Source organism: Neodiprion pinetum, chromosome 1 (genome assembly GCF_021155775.2).
Source record: "Neodiprion pinetum isolate iyNeoPine1 chromosome 1, iyNeoPine1.2, whole genome shotgun sequence".
NCBI classification, from domain to species: Eukaryota; Metazoa; Arthropoda; class Insecta; order Hymenoptera; family Diprionidae; genus Neodiprion; species Neodiprion pinetum.
This window is the reverse complement of record NC_060232.1, coordinates 7,481,475-7,506,789: the sequence shown is the minus strand read 5'-3', so window position 1 is coordinate 7,506,789 and position 25,315 is coordinate 7,481,475. Positions and strand designations below refer to the sequence as shown.

Here is a 25,315-nt window from a genome sequence, read left to right as displayed (position 1 = left end):
TAAAAATGACAACTTATCTTTTTTTATATGTTTCGTCGCAGAGTCGGTCACCTTCAGTTTCGTACTCAAAATTCCCATCAGGGTTCGTCGATGTTGCGGTTTAATAAAACAATAATCAAGATAAGGACGATGATACGGTAAAACTTGTACGTATTGCTTGGCCAAGCGTGATAACGAGTCGTTACGTGTGAACGTTTGACGACCGACTGCCAGACTGACCGTAATCCTCGCCTAAGCTTCACCTTCTCGCTCTCTTCACACGTGTGTACCATTCGCATCTAATCTTACACCTCGCAAAATATTACGATCATAATTCACATAACTGTACAGGATCGACGAAAAAAAATCTTCATAAATTACTAATCTTCTATTAATTATTTCAGGCCCAATAGTTGCGATTAAGTTCCAAACTTTTGGCTGGTTCGTTTTAAATTTTAATTCGCCCCATAAATGTGAAATCTCAAAAAAAAAAAAAATAATAAAAATGAAGCCCCACGTATGAATTATTCTCTACAACCGCGATTCTCGTCATAACGAATGTTAATTTGCAAATCTCTCCCAGCCTCACGATCGGGTTTAAAAATTCTTCCCTGGCCTCGATGAGGGGGATCAAAATGTGGAAGCACGTGCTTTCCGTGTGGGCTTTTACGATGAAATGAATTCAAGCCTTTTAGCGTAATACACGAGGGTGGGTTATTTATACGGACGGAGTTGAAGACACCCCCTCACCCCGGCTTCCGCATACATGTTTAATTCTGCGGGATTTACTCGGTACTTTGTTTACTTTCGTATTACGTCCGAGATATAAGAGGAGGCGGATATAATGATCCGGCGCTAGGCGGCGCGCTTTGCCGCTGGTCGTCGCGTCGTGCTTGGTTATTGAAACTCGGCTAATTGCAAATTTTAATTAACATTGCAGTTGCGCGTTTTATCCCCGAGTATAGTATACGCTCTTCACATGTTATATTACGATACCTACTCGCGTCGAGCACTCTCGTTCGTTTTTGCAACTTTTATTCTTCGACAAGCCAGTGTGAGTGAATAACTAGTATCATTCGAGTCGAACCTCGCGTACGTAGCATGGTTGAAAATTCTTTTCATCAACTAAATCCACCAGCGCTTTGTCCCCTCGACGTTACATTGTAAATTCTCGTGATTCGTTTGTTCGTCAGAAACATGTACACGGTCGAAAATCTATGTTTTTATCTTGTCCGCAGTCCACTGAAAATTATGGTTAAATAGAGAAGTATTATTAAATCAGTATCTGGAGAATTGAAGCCCAGAGGTTGAGTGAACAAATCAAAAATCCTAAATTCGAATGAAGGGTACTTCAGATATTGACAACTTTAGAATGTATTATCCCAATATTCCTCAATTTTGTTTCCTTCCTCTGTTGCAAAAATCTTATTCCAATATGTAACCTAACGAATCTTAAATTCATTATTTAGAATCTGAATGTTTTGCAATCGTTTCGAGAAACCGAATGAGAAATTCATTATAGAGGAGATGCAAGCAAAGAACTCGTCAACAAATAAAGTCAACCGTAGAGGTATGTGAGAAATTGTAGAAAACGAAACCGATTCTATAAAAAAAATATCTCAGAAAAAATGTGTTTCAATTACGTTTTTATATAGATTACTGAGAAATTCTTCAACTAACAATAAATTCAACCAGATTGGCATGCGTTCAATCCCGCGGACTTTATCTCCGCAATAACAATCATTGGCGAAAAATTCAAGAGCACCGTCCGGTTGACTCGGTAAAACCGAGTGGCGATGAGAAAGATCCGTGAGGGCGGATCGCGAGTTAATATATATTTAATCGTGCATGAAACATCGTTACGGTCTATCCTGTCAATCAGTCGTTTGAAGCGGTTGGCCTGCTGCTTTATGGCCTGAAGCGATCAGCGGAGGTTCGACTTTGTTCGTTACATCCCGTTTTCAGGCAATAAAGGAACAGCCTCGTCGAGGATATTGAAGCGTTTTTTTGCGATAAGCGCGAATGTTGGGTCAAAAAAAAAAAGAAAAGAAAAAAAATCAAATCGTAACAAGAGAGTGTAAAGTGACCGTAAATTTGCATGGAAATGCGAGTTCAGCAGGTGTGAAAAATAACCATCGACACTTTGCCGATACTCAACTCACCACCTCATCCATCCAGCTTCCGTAACGACCTTTGCATATATATGCATTATTTTGTATGTACAAGGTAATGAGTATTGTTATATTATACCGGGAAGATAAAGCTAAGATTGTTCATTTGCAATTTCATGGATAGGTGAGACGAAATTATACACTTATTATCAATTCAATTATCTCCATAAAAAAACGAAATTCGGTTTATCATTTTCATCTGGATATATGTAACCGAAAATACGATATAATTAAAACGTAAGATTCTTGGATATGTTTAGAAGAAAGAATTGTTAATTTAACGAAATATTTCCGCATTGTTTTATCCAGATGAAGACAAGAGATGAAATCAACTGATGTTATCTCGATGAGATAAAGCAACAAGTAAAAGGTGAATTAATTAATCGAGGAAAACGATTAATCACTTTGATAATAAAACAGTTCAAATATTGAACGACTATGGATCTCTAATTTTATTCTTATTCGACTATTTCCTCGACCCATCAAACACTGACGGCAAAAATTCCGGATCAGCGTGTGCGAAACGGGCAAATCTGAGTTAGAACCGAGCCGAAGCCCCGAAAGCCGAGCTGAGTTACAGACAAAACACATTTCCCGGCTGGTAAACCTTGAGACGGTGGAACTTTGGCAAGTGGGTGTACAAGGAAAGCGACGACGAGAGGGACGCGGGAAACAAAGAGACGAATGTTTGGGGTGGCGAATGAGGGAAGTGGGAGCGAACGATGAGGAGGGCGAGACAGCCGGTAGAGTATAAATGAAAAGTCGGGCGTTGCCGAAGGGCGATAAAGACGCGGAGAGTCGGAGAGGAGAAAACGAGGCTAGTGCCGTGTCGTGCCGTGTCGTGCCGTCTATTTGCCCTCTGCTCTTTCAGTGTCGACGAGGTCTGAAAGCCGGTGCAGCATTCCAGAGATGCCAGGAACAACCGGAAGAAATCCTCTACTGGGGATGATAAAAAATTTACCGACTCTGTGCAGATAATTCTGACCAAGATAATCAATCGTCTTGGAAGGATTCGCCTAGTATTTTATCTCGTAGGTTAGGTTGGAGACGATTATATACGAGTTGAGTTCATCTTTCATCCTCATCAAGACAAATCTGATCCTCGTCTTGGTATTTTTTTACCGCGAAAAAATGGCAGAAAATCAGGAACGTGATGAATTTGTCATTTTTTATTAAAATAACTGACTATAAATTGTTTGTATTACTTACTTAGTTTTCAAATTACATAAAAAGTATACGTTTACGTGAAATTATTTGACGTAACGTATAAACGGAATTTTAAACTCTGAGCATACTAATTTTGAATATTTGTAACAGACCCATCTAGCAATGATCCGAGCCAATTTTCAAGAACATAACTTTGAACATATTTTCATTCAACTTCGAAATTGGAATTCGAAAGCTTTCTGATTTTTCGCCTAATACCCAAATGTTATTATGGCCACGATTTTCGGGGTAAAAATTTTTCATTTAGTATTGCGAAAATAAATAATTCAATATAAAATGACGATCTTTACGAATGAAACACGAAGGTATGGATTTACGAGACGGAATTTTCGCCCCGTTCGGTTCACTTTCGTGAACAAAGCTCCAATCGCACTCACTCCAATTACACAACTGCGTGGTGGAGCTTTTGGAAAGTTAGAAGCTCACCGCGAGTACGTATGGCGAGATCTTTTATTCCAAACTTTTTCACTCTCGTTAAAAGCTACGATTGCACGGTATTCGGACCGGATCAGAACGCCGTGGAGAATCACGCAGCTTCGAGGATTTTTGCTGATACCCAATTGGATTAGCCGCGATTAGACCGGCTCGAATAATCGCATTCTCGTCTTTTTTCGCCAGCTTTCCGCCTTTTCAAACTTTTTCGAATAAAATTCTACCGTTCCGGTTCGTTTCGGCAATTCTATGCAGTGTTAATAAGACGAGCCAATATTGAGCTTCCTAGTTTTATTGAGACGAGAGACACTCTGTGTAACGTTCGACTAATCGCTCTGATTTCATTCGACTTTTTCTCTCATTTTATACACCCAACCTGTGACTGTACGACGCCCGATAATTATCACGTGTCTGTTAATTCTCAATGATAATATTGAAACGGTTCTCGCCAGACCTCGGTGCTAAATTCAGTGCAACGAATCGATAAGAGAGACTTTTCAATATTCGAATTCGGAGTCGGCTGTACAGATTCACACTCACTCGGGGATCGTTTAATCGATATACTCGCTAATGTGCGACAACAATCGATGCGAAGATAAAACATGACCGTGAAAGGAAATCCCAAAGTTTGAACAAACGAATTTAAAATAAAAAATGTTTCAGCAATGTTGCAACAGATGTATCGCGATCGAGCAAGTAAATCAGGCAACTGTTATCCCGTCAAGGCGTGTCTGACTAGTGACGCGGTTTTATCACTCATATTATTAAATTCATTCGCCTCTGCCGTGAAACCTGCCACAAGCAAATGTCGGACAAGAGTCTTATCGAAAATAGAAGCAAGCGGGAAAGGGAAGAAAAATAAAATGCTTTTCGTCCCAAGTGTGGAAAGGCGAACGCTTGTAAATCTGTTGTAAACAATGAAGCGAATGTCCGGTCGTCTTTTTGAAGAAAAAAATATATTAATATACGAAGAAGAAAATTGACAGTTTGAAATTGGCGGAGTTTAGAAAGCTTTTCGCACGAGAAAGCGACGCGACTTCCTCGTCGGAAGTTTATACAAAGCTGCAGCAGATGTCCGCCCCGTCATTAAACCGACCGACGGCACCGCGGGCGTTAAACCACGAAAGCGTTAAAAATGAGAATGACAAGTTTTTACGATGACTTTAAGTCCGTCGAGTGAAAAGCTCTCCAAGAAGCTGCAGCGGACATTGTATCTGCAGCTCGACCGTTGAGGGAGAATATTGAACGTTAAAACTCGGTGAATTGCGCGTAAAATCAGCAGTTTGCATGACAAATAGCTATCGCGAAAACCCAGATCCTTGCCGGGGAGGGACGGGAGGGAAATAAAAAAAATTTATACTACACATGTCTCGAATATATAACGAATATAAATATTTCCACGGTGTTGAGATATCGCGGCTTTTCATACACAGAGCTTGTTGTTTTTACGCATCTATTTATGCGTAACATGTGTGTGCGTGTGCGTAGGTAATATGTTTGAGGGGGACATTTTATTCGCGTAAATAAAAGCAAAGACCCCGTGTTTTACAGAACACCGTTACAGTTGTGAAAATATTCCGGATCGCGTAAACACTTCTACGAAAGGAAAATCCCACACGTATTCTATTTGCATAAGAAAAACCTCGTTAACAGAGGCGTTCATCCGGTGTACAGATAATATTCTACCGCGAGTGTATTTTCGGTTTCACAAGCCTACGTTACGCTTGTTTAAAACCTTTTTACGCTCTGTATGAATATTTTCTCGCTACTCGAATCTCGCAGGGGCTGATGTATAATTTATAACGATACATTACGCCCGGCTTTACTTAACGCGGCAAATTTCTGTTTTAAATTCATTTACAACGTAATGTATCTTTTTAGAAATTCATGGTTATAATAAGTGAAAATTGTTCGAGGAAACAAGGCAAGGCGGCAATTTATCATCGTGTATTTGAGCAAGGAATGAATTAGAGGCGAAATTATGATGAAATTGTGTAACTGTATAATAAAACGAATAAGGGATTTTTTTTTCGCGCTCTTTTTATAGCCTACAGAGGAATTCACTGGAAATTGAATATTCTTTGAGCAAAAATCGCGAGCTCGTTTTTCCTCGCGAATTAGGATATGACAGGGGTTGAAAAATCGACGGTGATAAAGGCTTCAACTGCTTTATACAGTTACTTATTATACCTACTCCGCTATTCCGTGTCGATTTTTCGACGTTTTTACGATTCATATCTAACCGCGTTGAACCTCGGGATTTTTATTAACTTTAGCGTGCATAATTTACGACCGGGAATAGAGTAAATAGAGCCTTCTTCGCTAACTGAGTCAATCTCAGATATCTGGATAGTTTTCATTATTTTTATCCATCCCTCCAATAGTCCCTATTCACATTTTTTTCTATATAATCGCAGTTTGATCGTTTCAGAATAAGAGAAAAACAAGAAGTGAAGACAAAACTCGTGGAAATATAGAAATGAAAGTCGACGTCTCAGTTCCGAAATGCAAGATTACAAAAATTCAAGTTACGATTGATCAAAGTTACGACAAGTAAAGCTCCGATAGAGTAAAATTTCGAAAATTAATATATACCCACACAGCGTAGTTTACTCAACGAGTGGGTGTGAAAAATCAGAAAAACCGAAAATCAGAATTACCGGGATACCGGTCGTAAAAATATCGAAAATCCAAAATAAAGAAAGATCAAAGTGGTGATATTTCACCAAGCCAGAGATTCACAGAACTGAAAATCTTCGGTCATTTGGAATTTCGATGCTTCAGATCTTAAGATTTTCAAATTTTCTCATTTTCGCCCTTTCGGCATATTATCCTTTCGGAACTTTGAGCGTCAGATTTCGGTTCGTGCGAAACTTTGATGTTCGCCACCAAAAAATTTCAAATTTGGCGCTTTGGAATCTTTTCGAAGTTCGTAGCATCAACCCCGCGACCCGTTGAATAGTTATAGCACAGAGATTGCGCTTAAATAAGATAAATTTTTCTCCATAAAAAGAAAAAAAAAAAAAAAACTTAAAAAAAAATTTAAAAAAAAATAAATAAAAATAAAATGCGCGACCCGACGGAAAAGACGTTCCTCCACGTACACGAGACGAGAGTATCCTGGCTGGTAGCAGTATCGATCCCCTCGAAACGATACCGACGGTTATATCCCGGCAAGTGTATTAAGCCTGCAGGGCGGGTGCCTGTAATAATTCGAACTGATCATCACTCGTCATTAGAGGGCTTCGCTATTTTCTGGCAATAATGAAGTACCTATCTATCCATCCGAGAGGTTCGAGGCACTGCAGGTTAGACTCATAAACACGCAATCTGAAATGGGCAGGTTGAACTGACCAACTTATCGCAAAACGCTGGCAAACTACGGGCTGCATAAACGACTTGCATACCGAGGTCTCGAGGAGCTTTCACACGCCAACCCTCCCCTCACATTGTACGAAGCACAAGCTTACACCGCGTGGGTGTATGAACCTGGAGTTCTATCGCCTTTCACATCTCGCTGCAGTATATAGACTGAGTAAAAAATTTCGAATTTTACAATTCTAATGAAATGGGTGTTGTTACGATTTTACACGGTTTACATATTGCTCGAGTGACCGGAAAGTTTTATACTAGTGACTATTTAGTGCGTAATCGTGCTGTTGCGATTCCATATGATTTTTTCGCGGTTAAATCTACTAAGGGAATTATAAATAAGTTCGATTGAGGGAAACTTTTTTGAAAGCTGCTTGAGAATTTCATCCAATACCGAACCCAATTTGAACCAGGTACTAAAGTGGCCTGCGGCTTTTCGCAACATTTTTCCTCAACTTTGTTTGTTTATTATTTTGCTGCGTCGATTCCTCCTCCCAATTTCTTTTTCAATAATCTGATGTTGACTTGCCGGGAGATCAAGTCGCAAAAACGAGAGTTTCAGGACATGTCCTTTTTATTTAATTTAAGCTATATTGTCCGATATATTATTCCGTTTAATTCGAAATGCAATTCGAACTGTCACTCTTTTTTTCCTTTTACGATCATTCAAGCACTCTTCGCAATCCTTCAACATGTATATCTTTTAGCCTCTATTGCTACGCATTTGTTCAACTATGGCCAGTAAAAAACCTCTATCAATCAATCCCGCTGGTGGTTCTCCGAGTTTTCATACCCTCGCAACCCTCGAAGCTTATTGCTTCGAATAATCATTTTGCGGAGGACTCTTCGTGAAATTGATTGTAAAAACTTTCACCAAAAGTGGGAGAAAATTCAATGAATCCCGTGAAAGGGCAGCTGATTGACAAACGTGATATCCGCAGTCGTCCCAGTCGCTCTGCGATTATCGCGTCGATTTTCACTCATAGATACTCAACACCGAACTTGCGAAAGGTCGAAGCTCGTCAATTTTTCAAATACTCGGATGTTTCCGGGACGGCGAGACGAGGGAAAAACCAAGACTGAAATTAAGTCAAGTTGAGTTATGACTTGGTATATGTATCAGGGGTTGAAATTAAGGCTCGACAAAGTGACGCGCGGGTGACGAATGACGAAATGAGCATCCCTGTAAATCAACGGGAAGTTAATTCACTCGCTAATTGTAAGATCACGATCATCGCTGTGAAAACAAGATCGTACGCAATGCGTGGGGACCGACATTCTTATAGGTATGTACACTGAGAGAAATTTTTAGTTCCGGTTACCGCTCAGTCCTTAACTATTTTCATTTTTTACCACAATCGAAAAATGTAGTTCTAGGTAGAAAATGAAAATTAGTTTTCTAGCTGTTACCGTAAAGTCTAGTATCCGTTACTATTCTTTCTCATTACGACCACTGTTACTATATTTTCTTCTAACTGTTGCGAAAATTTAATGCTTGTGCTGCGATAAATTGACGTTAAAGCCTTGTTTAACTAAAAAAGTATAGTAAACCTCACAAACTGATTTTGCGTTGCAATTACCAAAAAAGGATCGACGATAGCGCAAAATGGTTAAGCGTACCTCGTTTTTCGTAATCCTAACAATATTTTCAAACAGTTTTTCTTAACGATACCTGTTTTACTGAATTTTTCTAGTTACCGTAGCAAATGAAATTTTGCTCAGTGTACATAAGTATTACAGGTATATGCGGGGATCAATTTTCTGCTCCAACTCCGATCAGTCCTGAAGTTCAGAGTCTCTGTTAACGGCCCATGGAATTTGCCTGCGTAACCGTAGGATGTTCGAGAACGATTTGAGATTAAAAAAATGATATCGCAGACTACTTTATTGTGCGCATCAAAACCTGAAATGGGAATTTGGATTTCTAGCTGATGGGAATTCTCTGCGTGAATACGAACCTTGGAAAAAAAACTATCGATAAAAGTTGCCTGAAGTGACTTGTCGCTTTCCCGTTCGAGTATCTTACATTTCACGTCTCGGGTGTAACATTTTTCTCAAGGTAAATTTCAGAAGTGGAACTCGTCCAGAGGTTCCAAGAACCTTTACAAAAGCTTTCAATTCACCTGTACACGTTTATAAAGTTACTTGTGCAAATTTTGTCGAGGACTAAAAAAGAAGCCCGTCAAACAAGCGACGATTTGAAAATGTTTGTACGGTTCAAAACGATTACTTGTAAAATCTGAACTTTTATATTCGACACTACATGTTATTATAACACACGTGTAACATACGAGAAAAAGAGAGTCACAACTTTATTTTGCGTTTTCTCGCAGAGACAAATATTTTATTACGTTATGAAGCTTATATCTAACTGCGGAGGATAAAAGAGCTGCAGAATATAAATATAAGAGGAGATACTGGAAACTCGTACACATTTTCACTGGGTGAAAGCCTATGCCTGAGTTTTAGCCGTGATGTACGGCTGATGGAGCTCAACACGCGAGACTCGAGACGTAAGTCGAACTAGATTCAAACAACGGCGTAAAACGAGCCTAGTCGATACGAATTTGTTTAAACATTTGTATTTACACTCTTCATTTACCTGTAACTGTTTTGCAAAGGAAGTTATTGAAGATGAAATCAAAAAGTATTAAAAATTATTACAGACTTGAGCTTTAGAATTGGCCTACGATGTGATTAGAAATAAATACCCAATGTTTACTCTGCATCAATGAAGGTATATATGGGGGATTCCACGTTAAATCGAGGGGAAAAAAAGAGATTTTTTCCCTGGCCAGTTTTGATATTTTCGCCATTTTACTCACTTGAAGTTCGTACTGAAAGCATCAAATCTGAGTTTTTTCAGATTCTCCTGACTTTCTTACCACAGCTAGTCGAAAAATCAGCTTTCGACGATTTCTCATTTTTCCAAGTTAATATAGCTTGAAATTCAGACGACATATAAAATTGGCTGAAATTTTTACACAGCATGTCTTTATCAATACGAAAAATTGTCTACAAGTTTCGTAGTGGGCGGAAAAGTGGTTCAAAAGTTACAAGTAACAGTTTACACGGAAGTGTGAAATTTCTCATCCACACGTACCGTAATACGGCGGTGTGGACGCTGAAAGTTTTACTAAAGTCGGCGTTACGATACGAAACGCAGCGTTGAATTCTTACCTTGGACGAATACGCTTGAATAATGTTGCTCGGCGGTACGGAACTCACACATCGTGTCAGGAATCGTGATAAATGATAGACCGAAGTATGCTCCTCGAGAAAAAGTCGACAATCGAGATTATAAACAAGACGCGCAACAATTGAAGATCGCGTTCGAGTGCGCAGCAGCGCTACGCGCAGGGTAACAAAATTGCTTGCCGCGCCGCCAAGTTTGAACCGAATTCTCGCCACGGAGTAAATATTTGTTGATATATCTTCCAAACTGTTGCACCACCCATGTGAAATTTTGAGCCAACCTTTCGAATCGAACAAGGCACGCTGTGCATAAGTTGTATCCCATTCGATCCGGGCACTTTTCAGTTAAGAGTAATTTACGCGGCTTTTGTATCAAAGCTACACTGAAACGGGGTATGAAAAATCCGAAAAAATACTCTCGAAGAGTTCAGAAGAGAACCAACAATTTTTAGAAACGAACTTTTTTCATATGTCGTCCAGGTTTTAAGCTACGTAGGTGCGAAAAATCGAAACGTTGTTGAAATTAATTTATTGGATGAGTGGCCGTGAAAAAATCACGTGTCAAAAAAATCTGAAAAAATTCACAGTTCATCCTTTCAATATTTACTTTGATTGTGTGAAATGGCAATCAGATTAAAATGGATGAGGAAAACCGACCGTTCTATATGACTTGGCATACCCCATATATACATAATAAGTTGTATTAAGTTGATTTTATGCGGAGTGAAATTTGCGCAGAAAATTAGTTCGAGATTCGCGGGAACTCCAGACGTCCTCCAGCCGTCGCGTATAAGTGCAGCTCTGAGACGTTAATTACTATTTCAACGAATTATCCCCAGAGAGTAAGAATCTCGTTAAAATTTTACCAATCCCGTACGAATGACGAGAGAGGCGTTTGCGACGGAGATGAAAGATCGCGCGACTAATTCGGCGACGTGTCGTACGTTGCATACAAAATATGTAAATTTTCGGAGGCGATGGAGAGTTTCGAGAAATGAGAAGTTTCCTACGACGTAGGTGAATCAACGCGAGCCGCACGGCGAAACTGGAGAAGATAAGGGTAAACCGATAATTTTCAAACCCTCTCGACCTCGTCGTCTGCACAGCCGAGTTAAAGTGGCGCTGGCGCCGCCAACGAAACACTCCTCAAGGGTTTGCCGAACGGGGGCGGCGGGGGTGGGAAAACAAAAGGTTAATACGACAATTTGCGGACTACTACGTCACTTTGTGCGCGGATGTTTGCCATCCTGCAGCGGCGCGGCGCGATCTTTGCGTGAGCAAAGCCATGAACCGAACCACCCTTCCACCCTTTAACGAGAAGCGGAAAACGTCATCGAGCGACGCAAACCCAGAGGACACACGGTTGTCGGTTTATCATACGTATTAACGGCTAGGAAACAAAGATAGGAGAGACCTTCGAGTTGTTCTAGCCTGATATTGGCGAATGACGTTCGACTATAATACGGAAAAACGGGAGGGAAAAGAGATCGCTGATTCGCGAATCGAATTATCCCACGAGGCTGAAGTTAGTCGGAACGTTGAGACACAAATTACTGTTTCGCACCTTTTTGAATACCTGAAGAAATTGAATTTACGAAATCTGAGTTTGGCGAGGCTGTTGTTAACAGTTTACTAAATTTCAAGTAATCCTAAACTTGCAAAATAACGAGTTTTTCCAAATACGCATTATTACATTAACGTTACAAACTTCAGCTCGATATTATTCCATCATTTACTCCACACAGTTTTTGCAAAATTTCTGACTTGGACGTAATTCGACGATCCAAGTCGAGTCGATGGATTGGACGAGTACTCGAATAACTCACACCTATAAAATATACCGTCCAAGATCCGAAATCTATTCCATCGAACAGAGAGTATACATTTAAATGGTGGAATACAACCTTGACGACATTATTTTTATCTGATCGATATCAAATTTCTAAGGACATGGTAACGAGGAATATGGATGTTTGAATTAGGTGCCAGGTATCCTGTTTTTCGAGTTACAGCAACTCACACGTACATCCCCTTAAATATTCACCCCTTCCTTTCGCTTCGGTCGCTATAAAGACGAAACGAGGATATTTACAAACGACATCGCAGGCGCGATCCTCGTGGTGTAGACGGATATACTTTCATGCGTAACGGTAGAGAGAGGGAGAGAGGCCAATAAAGTAATTTGCGACCGGAAGACGGTATCTATACGTATTGAAAACAAACGCGATGCCGATACAGGGAGTCGCGACGAGGCGTGGCAGGAGGAAATGCCGTCCTATTACGTGCCTGCCATTTATAAATAGTATATTGATAGGTACCGAGCCTGATCATAGCGTGACTGATGCTTGGCGCAATCTTGTTCTTGCATTTTCAGCCAGGCTATAAGCTCATTTATCGAGCCGTTGAGCCGGATTTGGCTCTCTGGTTCTGTATATTAAAGTATCACGTTGTTGTGCCAATTCGGTGGCAGATATTCGCCACTATTTCACCCCCGGAATAATTTAATGCCCGCCTGTCGATACTTATTATATCCCTGAAGGCATTACTTTCCCTAATTTGATTTCCACAAATGTAGGCTGGTATGTAGAGTGTAAGATGGGTGTGTATGTGCACGTATATCGGAATATATACGGATTCGATACGCGGATCGATAAAAGACTAATGATATTTATTGTACCGTATATAAACCAGCGTAGCACCGGCAGAATATTTTTCAATTTTGTTCTTCTTCGAGTGTCATACGTAGTATCGGAAAAATTTTCATCACCTTGCCGCCGCGTCTTTTCGTGAGTTATTTGTATTTTTCGCATCGAGCAGAAAAATCTTCTATAACTGGATAATATTTTTTTCGTATTATATTAACCGAATATAAGTTCAAGAAATATTTTTTTTCTCTATGCAAAGACTGGATTCATGTTTTGAAACTAACTCAGCGTAATATATACATACATGGTTTTGAATTTCGTTTTACCTGACATTCAGCCTTGAAATATTTTATTCGTGTTATTTTCATCATTACATAATTATTTCCCTCAACATACCGAGTTGATGAAAAATTTCGACACTAACTTCTATAGTAACCGTTTCGCATAGTACTTTTTACCGTTTTCCCGAGCTTCCGATTGTTCCATAATTAATTGGCAAACCGCGTATACACGTAAACAGAGACAATTAGTTATGTTTTACGCACAAGCAAACGGAGAGAGAGAAAGAGAGAAAGAGACAGAGATGCGAGGGTGTATAATGTCTGTAATTATAACTAATGACATCAATTTCGGTGGTAAGTTTTGCGGCGACGACGGCATAACGGTAATCAAAATGTCATGAAATAGGTCCGACGGCGATATTCGTAGAAGAAAACGTGACCAAGTTTGGAAGGTACTGCATACGTTATATAATTAACAACACTGATGTAAACAAGTCGGCGGTTCTTGTTTGTACATTTAAGAATAGTTTTTCTAAAGCACAACCCTCTCGGTTAAATCGGCCGAGAGAATTTTTCATCGAAATTTTATTCGCAACGAGCTTTTATAATCGACTTTTAATTTCACCGAGTACGATAGGAATAATTAACTGTATAGGCTACGTAAGGTTGCGCATACTATACATTTTTCCCAAAGTCCCGCATAGACATTGGGTATACATTATATACCACTATACATATATACGACGTGTAACAAATTTCCATTTCACAAAAGCCTCAAGTACCTAAGAGCTCGTTTGGCCGAGCATCAGTTTGCGAGTTAATTATGCGGGTCGGTATTTTTTTGAAATGGCTCGGCGAAAAAATTAACAACGCGACTAACAGGAGGGAAGGGTTGAAAGTGTGCGAGGGGCACGGTGCTCGTCAAATGTCGGGTGGAAAAGGGAGTTTCAATTGTCACGATTTATACTGTACATAATACGTGTATGTATGCATGTGTATATATATACAGATATATAGGCGGTGGAACCATGCAGGGCTTGGCGAGGAAAAAGGAGATGATGGAAAAAAAAAAGGAAAACTAAGTTGGATAAAAGGAAAGAGAAAAAGGAAATGGAATAATTTAAAAGCTCGTGAATATTCAACTACGCGGTTTATGACTCGAACGATTTCGCCATTATATGTATAAGTACGTAACGAACACGATTGCTAAGCACTTCCGCAATCCTGAGGTCAAATTATAACCAGGGATTAACGAAACTCGCTGCACGCGAAAACAATTTTAAAAGATTACAACCGCGAAATTTCCCCCTTTTCGCGCTTTTCAGAAAAGCACCAAGGCGAGTCTCGGACTTGACGCGCATTACGAGCTGCTGGAACCTTTTCATTTTACGATTTTCCGGGTATTGAACATCTCACGACTGTCGCCGATAAAGGATCCGCAGCCTTTTACGTTATAGACGCAAACACACGCGTGTACACATCGGTACGTTCTTCTCCCTCCCTCTCTCTCTCTCTTTCTCTCTCTCTGGAAATGGCATGACACCTTTACGACTGGAAAGAAAAATAATACACCTCTGTGCTTCTCGAACGAACGTGCAGAAGATTGTCAGCTAGGGTGTAGCAAAACCGGAAACAGGACGCGAGGTGGAAAGAAAGATAAGAATAAGGCGGCTTTTCGTTCCCGCTGGCAAAAGCTCGCTGCGAGTTCAAAACTATTTGAAATTCCACACGATCCTTGGACGCGAATCATTTAGAGACCATCGTAAAGTGTCGAGGTGGTTTAGCTGTGAGGCCGGTTGGGTTGCTGGTAAACAAAGGTAATAATATGCAGACGAGTGTATTTTTTCAACAAAATTTCAAAAACACAAAAAAGCCTCGAGTCCTGAATTATGAATGTGGAAGGATATGGAACGGCAAGAAAATTGTATGACAAAATTAGGTATCGTGCAGTTTTTGAACGGGAAAATGTTTCTCAACGGCGAGATTTTTGTATAACCGGAAGTCGTGTAAAAAATTCAAAACCAAATCGCACACAGACACCGCACAAAAATGTATAAAACTTACAGAAAAGTTTTAGGAAGCACAAATAATGTACGAAAAATGATTATTTTACCTATTCACCGCGTAAATAATAACTTGAGTTTTCACTACATCTCGACCATTTCTAGATCGACGTCCAAGAGTGTGACATCAATTTTTGAACATCTTGAGAATCAATGAACGAATGTCCTTCGTTCCAGATTCTATCGCTGTAGTTATTTCCAACTTTATGGAACTGCTTAGACATGCTTGTCGAAATCGCTCAAACTGTTCCAGCGAGTCACTTACAAAAATGTGAATTTTTTTATCGACCAATAAATCGAAAAAGAATGAAATTTGGCCCATCGTTTAGCCTCGTTTCGCCGACAACTCATTTCAAAATCACCAAATTTTTTCAAATACCCAGTATCGGCTTACTCGTCATTTTGCCGAAACACCACGACATTTATATGAGAAAAATTACAAGTTTTGAATATACGAACGCGTTGTGTCTTGCCACGATTTATCGCATTTCGTAAATTTGTGCAATCGTGAAATAGCGATTTTTTCAAAACGTAAACCGTTACAACAACGTCACTAACTTCAGCCTCGTACATTTTTCGCATAGGCAAATCTAGCGAATGACGATTGATCTAACGAATCGAGATCGAAGTGGTACCAAGCGACTTGGAATGAACGACGTGGGTACGATTGATGGTAAATCGCGCTGCCTGCTGTTCGGTCCCGAGGAGTTATCAGAGCTCGAACACACAATGCAGCTATCGGATCTTACGTCAGAGGCGCAGCGTGCATCGCCGGTCGCACCTATCCTGGACACGTGAGCGGGTTCCCACTGTGCCGGTGAAACGGTTTGAATTAATCGTTTTGGGTCAGCGCTAAATGGTAGCAAACGCGGCTACACAAACCAGATGCTACGTGCACCGTGTTCCCATGATTTACTTCCCTAAACGTTGTTCAACTATATACGTGTATGCGTATATATTCTCGATACTCTCGCGCTGCCGAGAATATAATCCAACTGTGCGCGTGTGGCAACCGTTTAAATTTATTATTTCCCGTAACTCGGGGGCTGTAGGATTTTTCGCGAAAATTTTATATTCCACCGGCACCTTCGTTCCGCTACAGATTCTCACAATTAACGAGCCATTAATTACACAAGCAAAAGCTCTCAGGGTGCAGGAATTCATACCCGGAACAATACCGTCGTTCATTATACGGAGGTGGATGAATGTCGTCTCTTACAAAGACCGTGAAAGCTCCTTCTGTTCGTGTATTCCGTACACAGCGCGATCGGCAGACATTCGCGAGGAACGTCGGCCGCGAAATGTTTCACGAAGCGCTGACTGGACGGTCTTACTATTTTCGCACAGCGATTCGGGATAGAAATCGGTGATCGTTTTCGCATTTTTTCGCATCACGATTCGTCGAGCAGCCGCTTAAACTCGATGAAATTTGAAAAGAGTGTCCTGCAACGGCCGGCGCCTCATTGAGAACGGTGAAAAGTCGAGTATCGGCCTTTTTACCTCTTTACAGAATCCGCGAAGGATCGAATTTGAAAGGGAATTCAGGCTACGTAGACGTTCGTCGGAAAAACTCGCGCAGGCTTTACAAAACGTTGAACCAGTGATGAAACGCTCTGCGGACGCGTTCCTTTGACAAGTATCAACGAATCTAGAAAATTTCGGAGAAACCGAAGCGTTGCTTACGTCTCAATTCTCCCTCTTTGCACTGGGGCTAGATAAAAGTAGTGAAGAGAGTGACTCGAGGTGTAAGATGTAATATATTCAAAAGACCGTATCGTCGGTGGTAGATTCGAAGGCGCTTTTACATGTCTTATCAAATTTTCACCCTCATATCCCCCACGCGCATTCGACTCGAGGCTTTTTTAAATCGGAGCAATACTCATTTCTTACCAGAACTATACCAGAACAAGGTCTAAGGTTAAACTTTGGTTCTAGGCTTGAAGAAAATTCTCTCAAAGTAGAACAGTTTCTTACACGATACTTTTGTTTCGACAAAAAGTAACGCTTCGACTTTCTGTCGGCAAAAAAATTGGAGCACAACTATTTCTCTAATCTGGATATCAGATTCTCGGTTACAGCCGCTTTCAGCATCTCACGTTTGTAGCCGGGCAGACAGATACGCTAATCGACGGATAAGGCGCTACAAGGTCACGTCGATGTCAAAGGCTATCTCTAGTCCGGTGTCCCAATGAGATTGAACACTCTCGGACGCAGCGTTTCGTCGTAATAAAAAATACAGACGATATACTTTCTCGGAGTTTATTCGAAGGCGGGAAAAGAATTTCTGTAACATTTCACCGTTTAGTCACAGACTCGACGTTAGATTTTTATTATTACGTTAGACAAGCGTCACTGCTAAACTTGACAAAACACTAGGCGTCAACTTACGACGGATGACGTTTATTCTGATGAAAATTGATGCGTCTGTAGAGTGGGTGAGTTTTATTTAGTTTGTAAAGTCGAGTCTCGTTTCGTGCCGATTTAGTACACGAAGGCCGGAATTGAAGGCCAGGCTCTGCTGAATAAATGATTCATTGCTTCCGGTGCAGGTGCTGGTGGATTTCGATTAAAAGGTCCCCGGGGTGAGGGGAGTTTGTCGAAAAATAATGGTACGCAATGAAAGAATGGAGCGAAGGTAGGAGGTACGGGATGAAAATGACACGCTCGACGATCAGCGAGTGAAATGAAAATGGAATCCCGGAATGAAAACCTTTCGAGGGCTGATCGGGCTCTTTCTAATCTTTGAGAACCCACATTTGTTGGTAATTGTAGCCGATTGCCAGGCTACCATTTCTCAAGGACCGCTCGAGCTCTCTAATCTTAGACGCAAGGCGCGCCGCAGCAGCGATCCGTAATCCCGTCATTTCGAAACTGAGGAATCGGCGGATCGCGAATCGAGTCTTTAATTCCGCCTCGTTCGAGTACCGCGATTTTGCACGAGTCGGCAAGTAATTCTCTACCACACATATATACGTACATATATACGCAGCGAGTCGAGCCGTCGCGCCGATATAAATCACCTGACGTTTTCGAATCCGGGTCGGTTAACTTTCTCCTTGGGTCGATGTAATAGAAATCGTAGTCTACACTTTTTTTTCCGAGAGGGCTGAAAGATTCTTTTTCTCTTCAAACAAGTCTGATCTGCTTTGGTCAATCTGTAGGGGACCTTAAGGCCGAGTCCTCTCACCAGAGGCTGATAAAAATCACCCTTCTTTCCGTAGCTGCAAACGAGAGGGACACTTTGCTCCGCTAACTCGAGTGGAAGCTTCTTTTTTCGCCTCAAAGACTAACCGAAGACGATCGTCCCGCTTACGGTGCGAAATTATTGTCTTGAAAGAAATCGCGAATTCCTCTTTCTCATCGATATTCGTTCGATCCGTTCAATGTTCTGTCGGATTACTTGCGCTTATTTTTTATTTAATTCTTTGTTTTTGCAACATCACTGCAATCGACATTTTTCTACATTATATTGGAAAAATGAAATTTCCACCGTAACAGAGAATTTATTTATTACCAAGCGGAGAATCTTGAGCGTTTTTCTAACTACGACGATATCAAGGGATGAAATTTGGCCGATACGTCAGCGTCGAGTTCGGTCGAAAAGCCACGAAGCGAAACGCTTTCGCGTACCGAGAAAAATGATTTATCCAGCGCATGAAAATTCTCGGATAATTCCATCAGGGACGATAAATTTTTTTATTTTTCAACTTATAATTGCGATGAAAAATCAAAATCAAAATAAAATGTCTCCTGACAAAAATAAAACTTTTGCGTGAAAATTGACAGTCTTACATATTCTTGACAGATGACAAACCAAGTTTGCGCATCGCTTCGCATACCGTACAGAGAAAAATGAATTTCAACGTCGTTGGAAACTCGATTAAAAAATGGGTCATCAGGCACTCGAGGGAATCAAGTTAAATTTTATTTTTCATGGGATGCATCAATGCTTTAATGACCGTGCATATATTATACGATTCTCCGAAGCTATGACAAATCTCCGATATCCGTATAGTTGTTTACCCTTTTTTCCTCGCCTTTGTAATCCCGATCGATTATTCACGTATAACACATCGATGAATATTTCGACCCCGATTAGCCGGCGGGGTATTCAAAGTAGGCGAATGATCGGAACCGAATGCGAGCCGAGGGGAATGAATCGTCGATTACCCGGCGTAGCGTAACGTCCGCGTTGCGGAGCTGGTTAAGTTTGAGCCGTAGATGGGCCGGCGTAAAAGCTCATCTTAATTGCAATCTACCACGCAACGCGAGGACCGACAAGCCAGCTTGCGCTTGCGACCGAAGTTGCTAATGCAGCTGCAGCAGCCGGCTGCTTATGCGGCGAAAACACTCGGGCAGGCAAACCACATCGGCAGCAATAAGGTCCACGCTGATGAAGTTTGCGGTGAATTATTAAACGAAGCAACATTCGCTGGGTCTTCGAAACGCCGTTCCGCAAGAGGCGTAACCACGCGACGAGGAGAACGAGGATGAGATACGCGAGAGACGTAAGACGAGATGCCTTTCATTTTTCGCTTATTTTATTTACCGGGGAGCAGAAGAATCCATCCGGGACGAGCGAATTTCTATCTAGCGCATGTATTCTAAAAGCTGCGTTATATTATTCCCTAATACGCTCAGCTAGCAGCTCGAAATCGAAACCCGATCTTCCATCAATAATTCACAAGCTTGTACGTATAATGTATTTCCTCAAGTGCCGGACACTCGGGGTTTTATTATAAATCACCTTATATCCACTGCTCGTGTGACGGACCGATCAAGATCAGGGTTTCTCGTCTCTTCGTATAACCGTCGCGATTCGATTGACCGTTTTTTCCTTCCGTTTCGTCAATTTTCAACTTCAAACGGACTCGAAGTTTCGGCGCAGCTTTACCGTGATCACAATTAACGTTAGGTTCGTTTTGTCGGCCGTTCAATTTTGAAGAAATTCTTGACTTTCAAAGTGAAAGGTGTACGTGTGAAAATATGCTAACATGTATCGCGCCTGGAATCGATAGATAATGACAAAAAAAAAACGGTGTCTAAATAATTTCATATTTTTATCTTGATTAGAATAGAAAGGGTGCCGAAATCAATTTAAAGTTGGACATTTTTTATCTCATTTGTCGAGTAAAAAAAAGTTACAAACTATCGCTTAATTAATTTTATTTGGTTAGCAGAAAAAGGAAGATTTTTTTCTAACCAAATAAAACGAATGAAACAATACTGTCAATTTTTTTACTCGAAAACTGAGGAATACTTTTTTTGAATTTCATATTGATTGTTTCGGCACCTTTTCCAATAAAGCTGATAATCAATCAGTAAAAGACTCTGATTTGACATCCAAGTGTGTAGATTTCGTAGGAAAAATTGGCTAAATGCGGCTTTCGTGAAAGATACGTTAATTAATTAAGTTAATTATCGTTACATTCCGTTTCCGGTCGAGCTGACTCGTTAGACGAGGAATTCGGTCACTCGCGATCAAAACTAGTGTGCGCGTTTGTGTGTGCGTGTGTGTGTGTGATAAACAAAAATGATGGCGATCCGACGCAACGAACTCCTCGAGTAAATATGTCACAGCTCGTGTATAATCTGATGTACAAACTTTCGACGTCAGGATCCGATCGGATTGGCAGCCTTGTCATTTTCAACGGCAAAACTGATTATTGATTCGGCTTTAACAAATTTATACCGTGAGGACGTTAAGGGGGCGTGATTCGGACACGTGGCGAATTCAATTGCACCTCCCTGCACGCGTAGTTGTTCCAATTTTTCTGACCTGGGTCTGATTCGAATGGAACTCGCCGAGCCGAAATACCGCATCACTGATTTGTTCGCGAAAATAAACATGAAATAAAACATGCTTCGAGGTGAATTCAAGTAGTAATAATACGTAGCTGGAATCGATCGGATTTATTTTTTTCTTAGATATCAGGCCGGCGATGAATATTATCGAGACCAGAATTTTTCAAGAATCTCAAATCGATCAGTAACTGCTCTTTTCTAGCAGATAACTGATCAATTACCTGTAAATTGATTGATTAATTTCCCATTCAATTGCTAGCACTATTTTCCTTTTTTAATAAAAATCGTGAATCACATTCATGCTTAAATAACGTGTTGCAATGTCGGTGATAATGATCGGGTCACAATTTGTTTAAATACTTACGTTACTTGTTACACTATAATGACTGCAGTTTATACGAGTCTGTTCAACACAAACTACGCGGCAAGGAGAATACCCGAAATTTCGATCGATTAAGTTTGACGAAAAACTCTAACAATAAGCTCTGGAAGTGTTAAATGAAACTTGGCAAGCTAACGAAGAGCACAAAATAGTGAACTTCGCGGCTAAATATAAAATAAAAACTTGAAACGAGCAGAAACTTGAGTTTTGGATCTCAAGCTTGACCGATCAAAGATGAGATACATCGGAAAAATGGTTCCGTGAAGAATCTGTCCTTAATTTCATCACAACCAATGTTTGAGAACACATTAAACTCAATCGAGGCCAATTATAAAATAATAAATACTTTCTCCAATCCAATAATTATAAAAAGTTTTAGTTCCAGTGACGTATTTCTGTAAATTCGACCTCGTTTAACTAAAGCTTGCAAATTATTTCCTTGCTTCCCTTCTTCTACCCGAGGTATAATTCTCCGCCGAATACCTATAATACCTAATATAACAGCAATCTCCCTCACCTTTGTCCATATAACGTACGTAACATCAGCTTGGATGTATAATATTACAAGAAACTTTTCGTAGTCGTCGCATGCGGGCGAACATTTGTCCACCGTGTAATTACGGGTGGGGAGGGGGGGGGGGGGGGGGGGGGGGTGAATTTCGCCCCTGGTATCGATTCATTCGCTATAAATTTCACCGAAAGCGTGGATATATTTAGCAATAATTTCACCCCCTCTTAACAATATCACGTTGTATCAGGGAGGAGCGGCGGCTGAGAAATGCACGAGTGACGTTCCGAATCAGCCCGCACGGACGGACTTGGCGAAACTCCGTCGAGGTGTGGAGAAACTTTGCATAACTATTGTCTAATCCCGCATGGCCAACGCGCCTCAAAGTTACGCCGCGCGAAAGCTCGAATCCCCGTGCGAAAACTAATATCGCCGGTGTATACGTGTGATAACGTTGAAGAGTAACCGGCGTTCGACTCGGCGCCTGCAGCACCCTGGAATTTACAATCCCGTTATAATTCAGCCCCCGGTGAAAAATAACCATTCGGAGGGGAAAATTAAGCCCGGACCAAAGAGAAAAAACGAGAAGGAGTTGGAGAAAAAAAAATTAGTTTGTAATGAAGAAAAAGAAAAAGAAGGAGGAAGAAAAAAACAATGGCCTACCCCGGAAGGGCGAGTGTTGAACGCGTGGCGTAAAACCCGGCTTGCAATCTCCAACGACGAGGTTGATTATTAATGGAAATAAAATTCGTTTCCCTGACAAAGTTAAATAATTCTATCCGAATATCTCCGCGGGCCTTTACTTTGCAAGGGAAAACTCAGATTCACTCTCGTTATTCGCAGCTTCTTTCGAAACGATGAAGAAGGAGAAAAAAGGAAGAAAAACAACTTTAGCTTTTCTCAATTCAATTGAAATTAACTTTGCAATAGTATATTTCTCGAGATAAACAATCCCCTTTACATCGTTACCTCATCGCTACTTCAACTCTTCATCGTGCAAGAGTTTCTGTACCTGAAAATCTGAATGAATGTTTTCTAACGACTGAGTTGTTTCTTTATTTTTTCGTCAATTCGATAGGAGAGATTAAAATCTTGTTCCTGGAAGGCATGATTAAGACCGCGGTTTTTCCATCCGTGATACCGAAGTTGACATCGTTACACACTGCCCGCTGTTTAAGTACTCGTAAAACTTAGCGTATAACATTTATCGTATACAGCAGAACGACCGGCGTGTACGGAACGGCGTTAAAGCTCCGAGCATTTGGTATTATACGGAGCGTTGATACGTGCGAAGCATGCGACAGGTGTGTTCTCACCTAGATGCGCGAGAGGTAATGTAAAAATTGCTACGAGATGAAAACTGACCTTCGTTCTTGTTGTTGCCGATCAATATCTCGGTATCCTCGAAGTCTCCCTCCTTCAGCAAGTCCAGCGGATGCTTGGGAAGGAATTTCCCGTCGATGGTGGGCGCGGATGGGAATCCAAGAATGCCCCAATAGGTGTTCCACTGCTGTACGGATATGGTCTTGGCGTCTACGGACCGCATGCAGGCCATGACGCGTGACGGATTGTCCGCGAGCATGGTCGAGTTGCAGTTGCAATCGTCGACGAGGACGCGGGCGACGTCGTGGGCCTTCTCGCCGGTCATGTAGCTCCACGGAGCGTTGAGGGTCCCACTCTGGAGGATACCGCGCCTCACGAGTCCCCGCGTCACCGGCGAAATCAAGTGCAAGGACACGGACCCACCGCCGGCGGACTCTCCGAACAACGTTATCATGTCGGGATCGCCGCCGAAGGCCGCGGCGTTGTCGCGTATCCAACGGATGGCCAGGGCCTGGTCCCACAGTCCCATGTTCCCCGGGGCCTCCTCGCTGTTCGTGAAGTGGTCGTTGAGGTAGAGAAAGCCGAAGGCCCCGACCCTGTACTGCATCGACGCGACGATCACGTCGCTGGTAGCGGCCATTATGTCAGCGTCGTAGATGTCGAGGGTGGCCGTGCCGCTCATGTAACCTCCTCCGTAGATCCATACGAGGATCGGCACCTTGGCCCTCTCGTTTCCGGGCGACTCGGCGCCCTTGTGTCGCAGCCGGAGCTTCTGCGGTACCCAGACGTTGAGGTACAGGCAGTCCTCCGAGATGTTGGTGTTCGGGTTCCACATCTCCTCGCCTTCGAAGCCCGGGAAGTACTCGTACCGCTCCTGGTAGCAGCTGTTCGGCAGCGACGTCGCCTCCAGCACACCGTGCCAAGGGTCGATCGGCAGCGGCTTCCGGAACCTCAGCGGTCCCACCGGCGGCTTGGCGAACGGGATGCCGTAGAAGACGTGGACCTCTCGGCCCAGCACCGACCTCGACAGGCCCCGCACCAAACCGCTCGTTGTCTCGACCACCAGGGGGTCGTCGTGGACCCCCCGCGAACCCCCGGCCACGCCGAGTTCACCCCCCAGGTAGAGGAGGAGGCGCAACAGGAGGGCCACCCTCGACGCGGTCGTCATGATCGCTCGGATGATGATTGGCTTCGGTTTCGAACGTTTTTCAAGCTCGTCGCAGGCTCGGATCGGCTAATCCATCGCCTCGGGTTCCTGGCCAATAATCGGAACGTGATGCGATCGGCACTCGGCTAGTTTTCACTCGTCCGTTCGACGCTCGTTTACCGTATTCGACACGCGGATGCGAAAAGCCTCCCGGCAGCCAGCGTGCCGCGGTGCACGGGGTCGACTGACTGCCGAGCATGACGGAGCCTCGTCGAGAGCGCAGGGCGCGGGCGCCCCCTGAGCAGCAGGAAAACCACCGAGCAACTCGGCGTCGCGACGACGGTTCGAGAGCCGAGCGGCGAGCCAAGTCCGACTGACGTGCAACGGGATTATCCGCAACGAGCTTCCGCGTTTCAAGTTCGCAAAGTTCTGCCCGCTCGAGCTTAGCGCACTTGCCGAGGCCTGAGATAATATGTATATATATACGGATAATATCGCTCAACGAATCGAACCCGGCCGAGGCTCGACGGAGAATCAAATATTCGACTTGTTGTTGAACGGCGACTAATTTCAAGTAAACAAGCCACGAGCCGATGCCGTGCCCTCCGTACGTCGACGAATCTCCTCAATAACATTCAGATCGAGACAACGTCGGAACGGAAGTTAGATATCGTACTTGCACAATGTGATCCAGTCGACTGTGAATTCGTAACTTAGCGGAAACTTCGGCGGAAATACGACATCTACTATCAGTCCCCGATTACTTGACGTCATTTCCTGCCAGC

At 42.2% G+C, this 25,315-nt stretch overlaps 1 protein-coding gene across 1 annotated transcript in view; it reads right to left on the bottom strand.

Moving 5' to 3' along the window:
• The window catches only part of LOC124210866 (acetylcholinesterase 2), a 102,481-nt gene extending 77,594 nt beyond the window's left edge, over window positions 1–24,887 (bottom strand). The window contains exon 1 of the mRNA XM_046609327.2: window positions 23,426–24,887. Within this exon, the coding sequence (XP_046465283.1) occupies window positions 23,426–24,551 (1,126 nt within the window). The 5' untranslated portion in view covers window positions 24,552–24,887. The remainder of the gene's footprint in view (window positions 1–23,425) is intronic.
• Window positions 24,888–25,315: the final 428 nt, after the last annotated feature.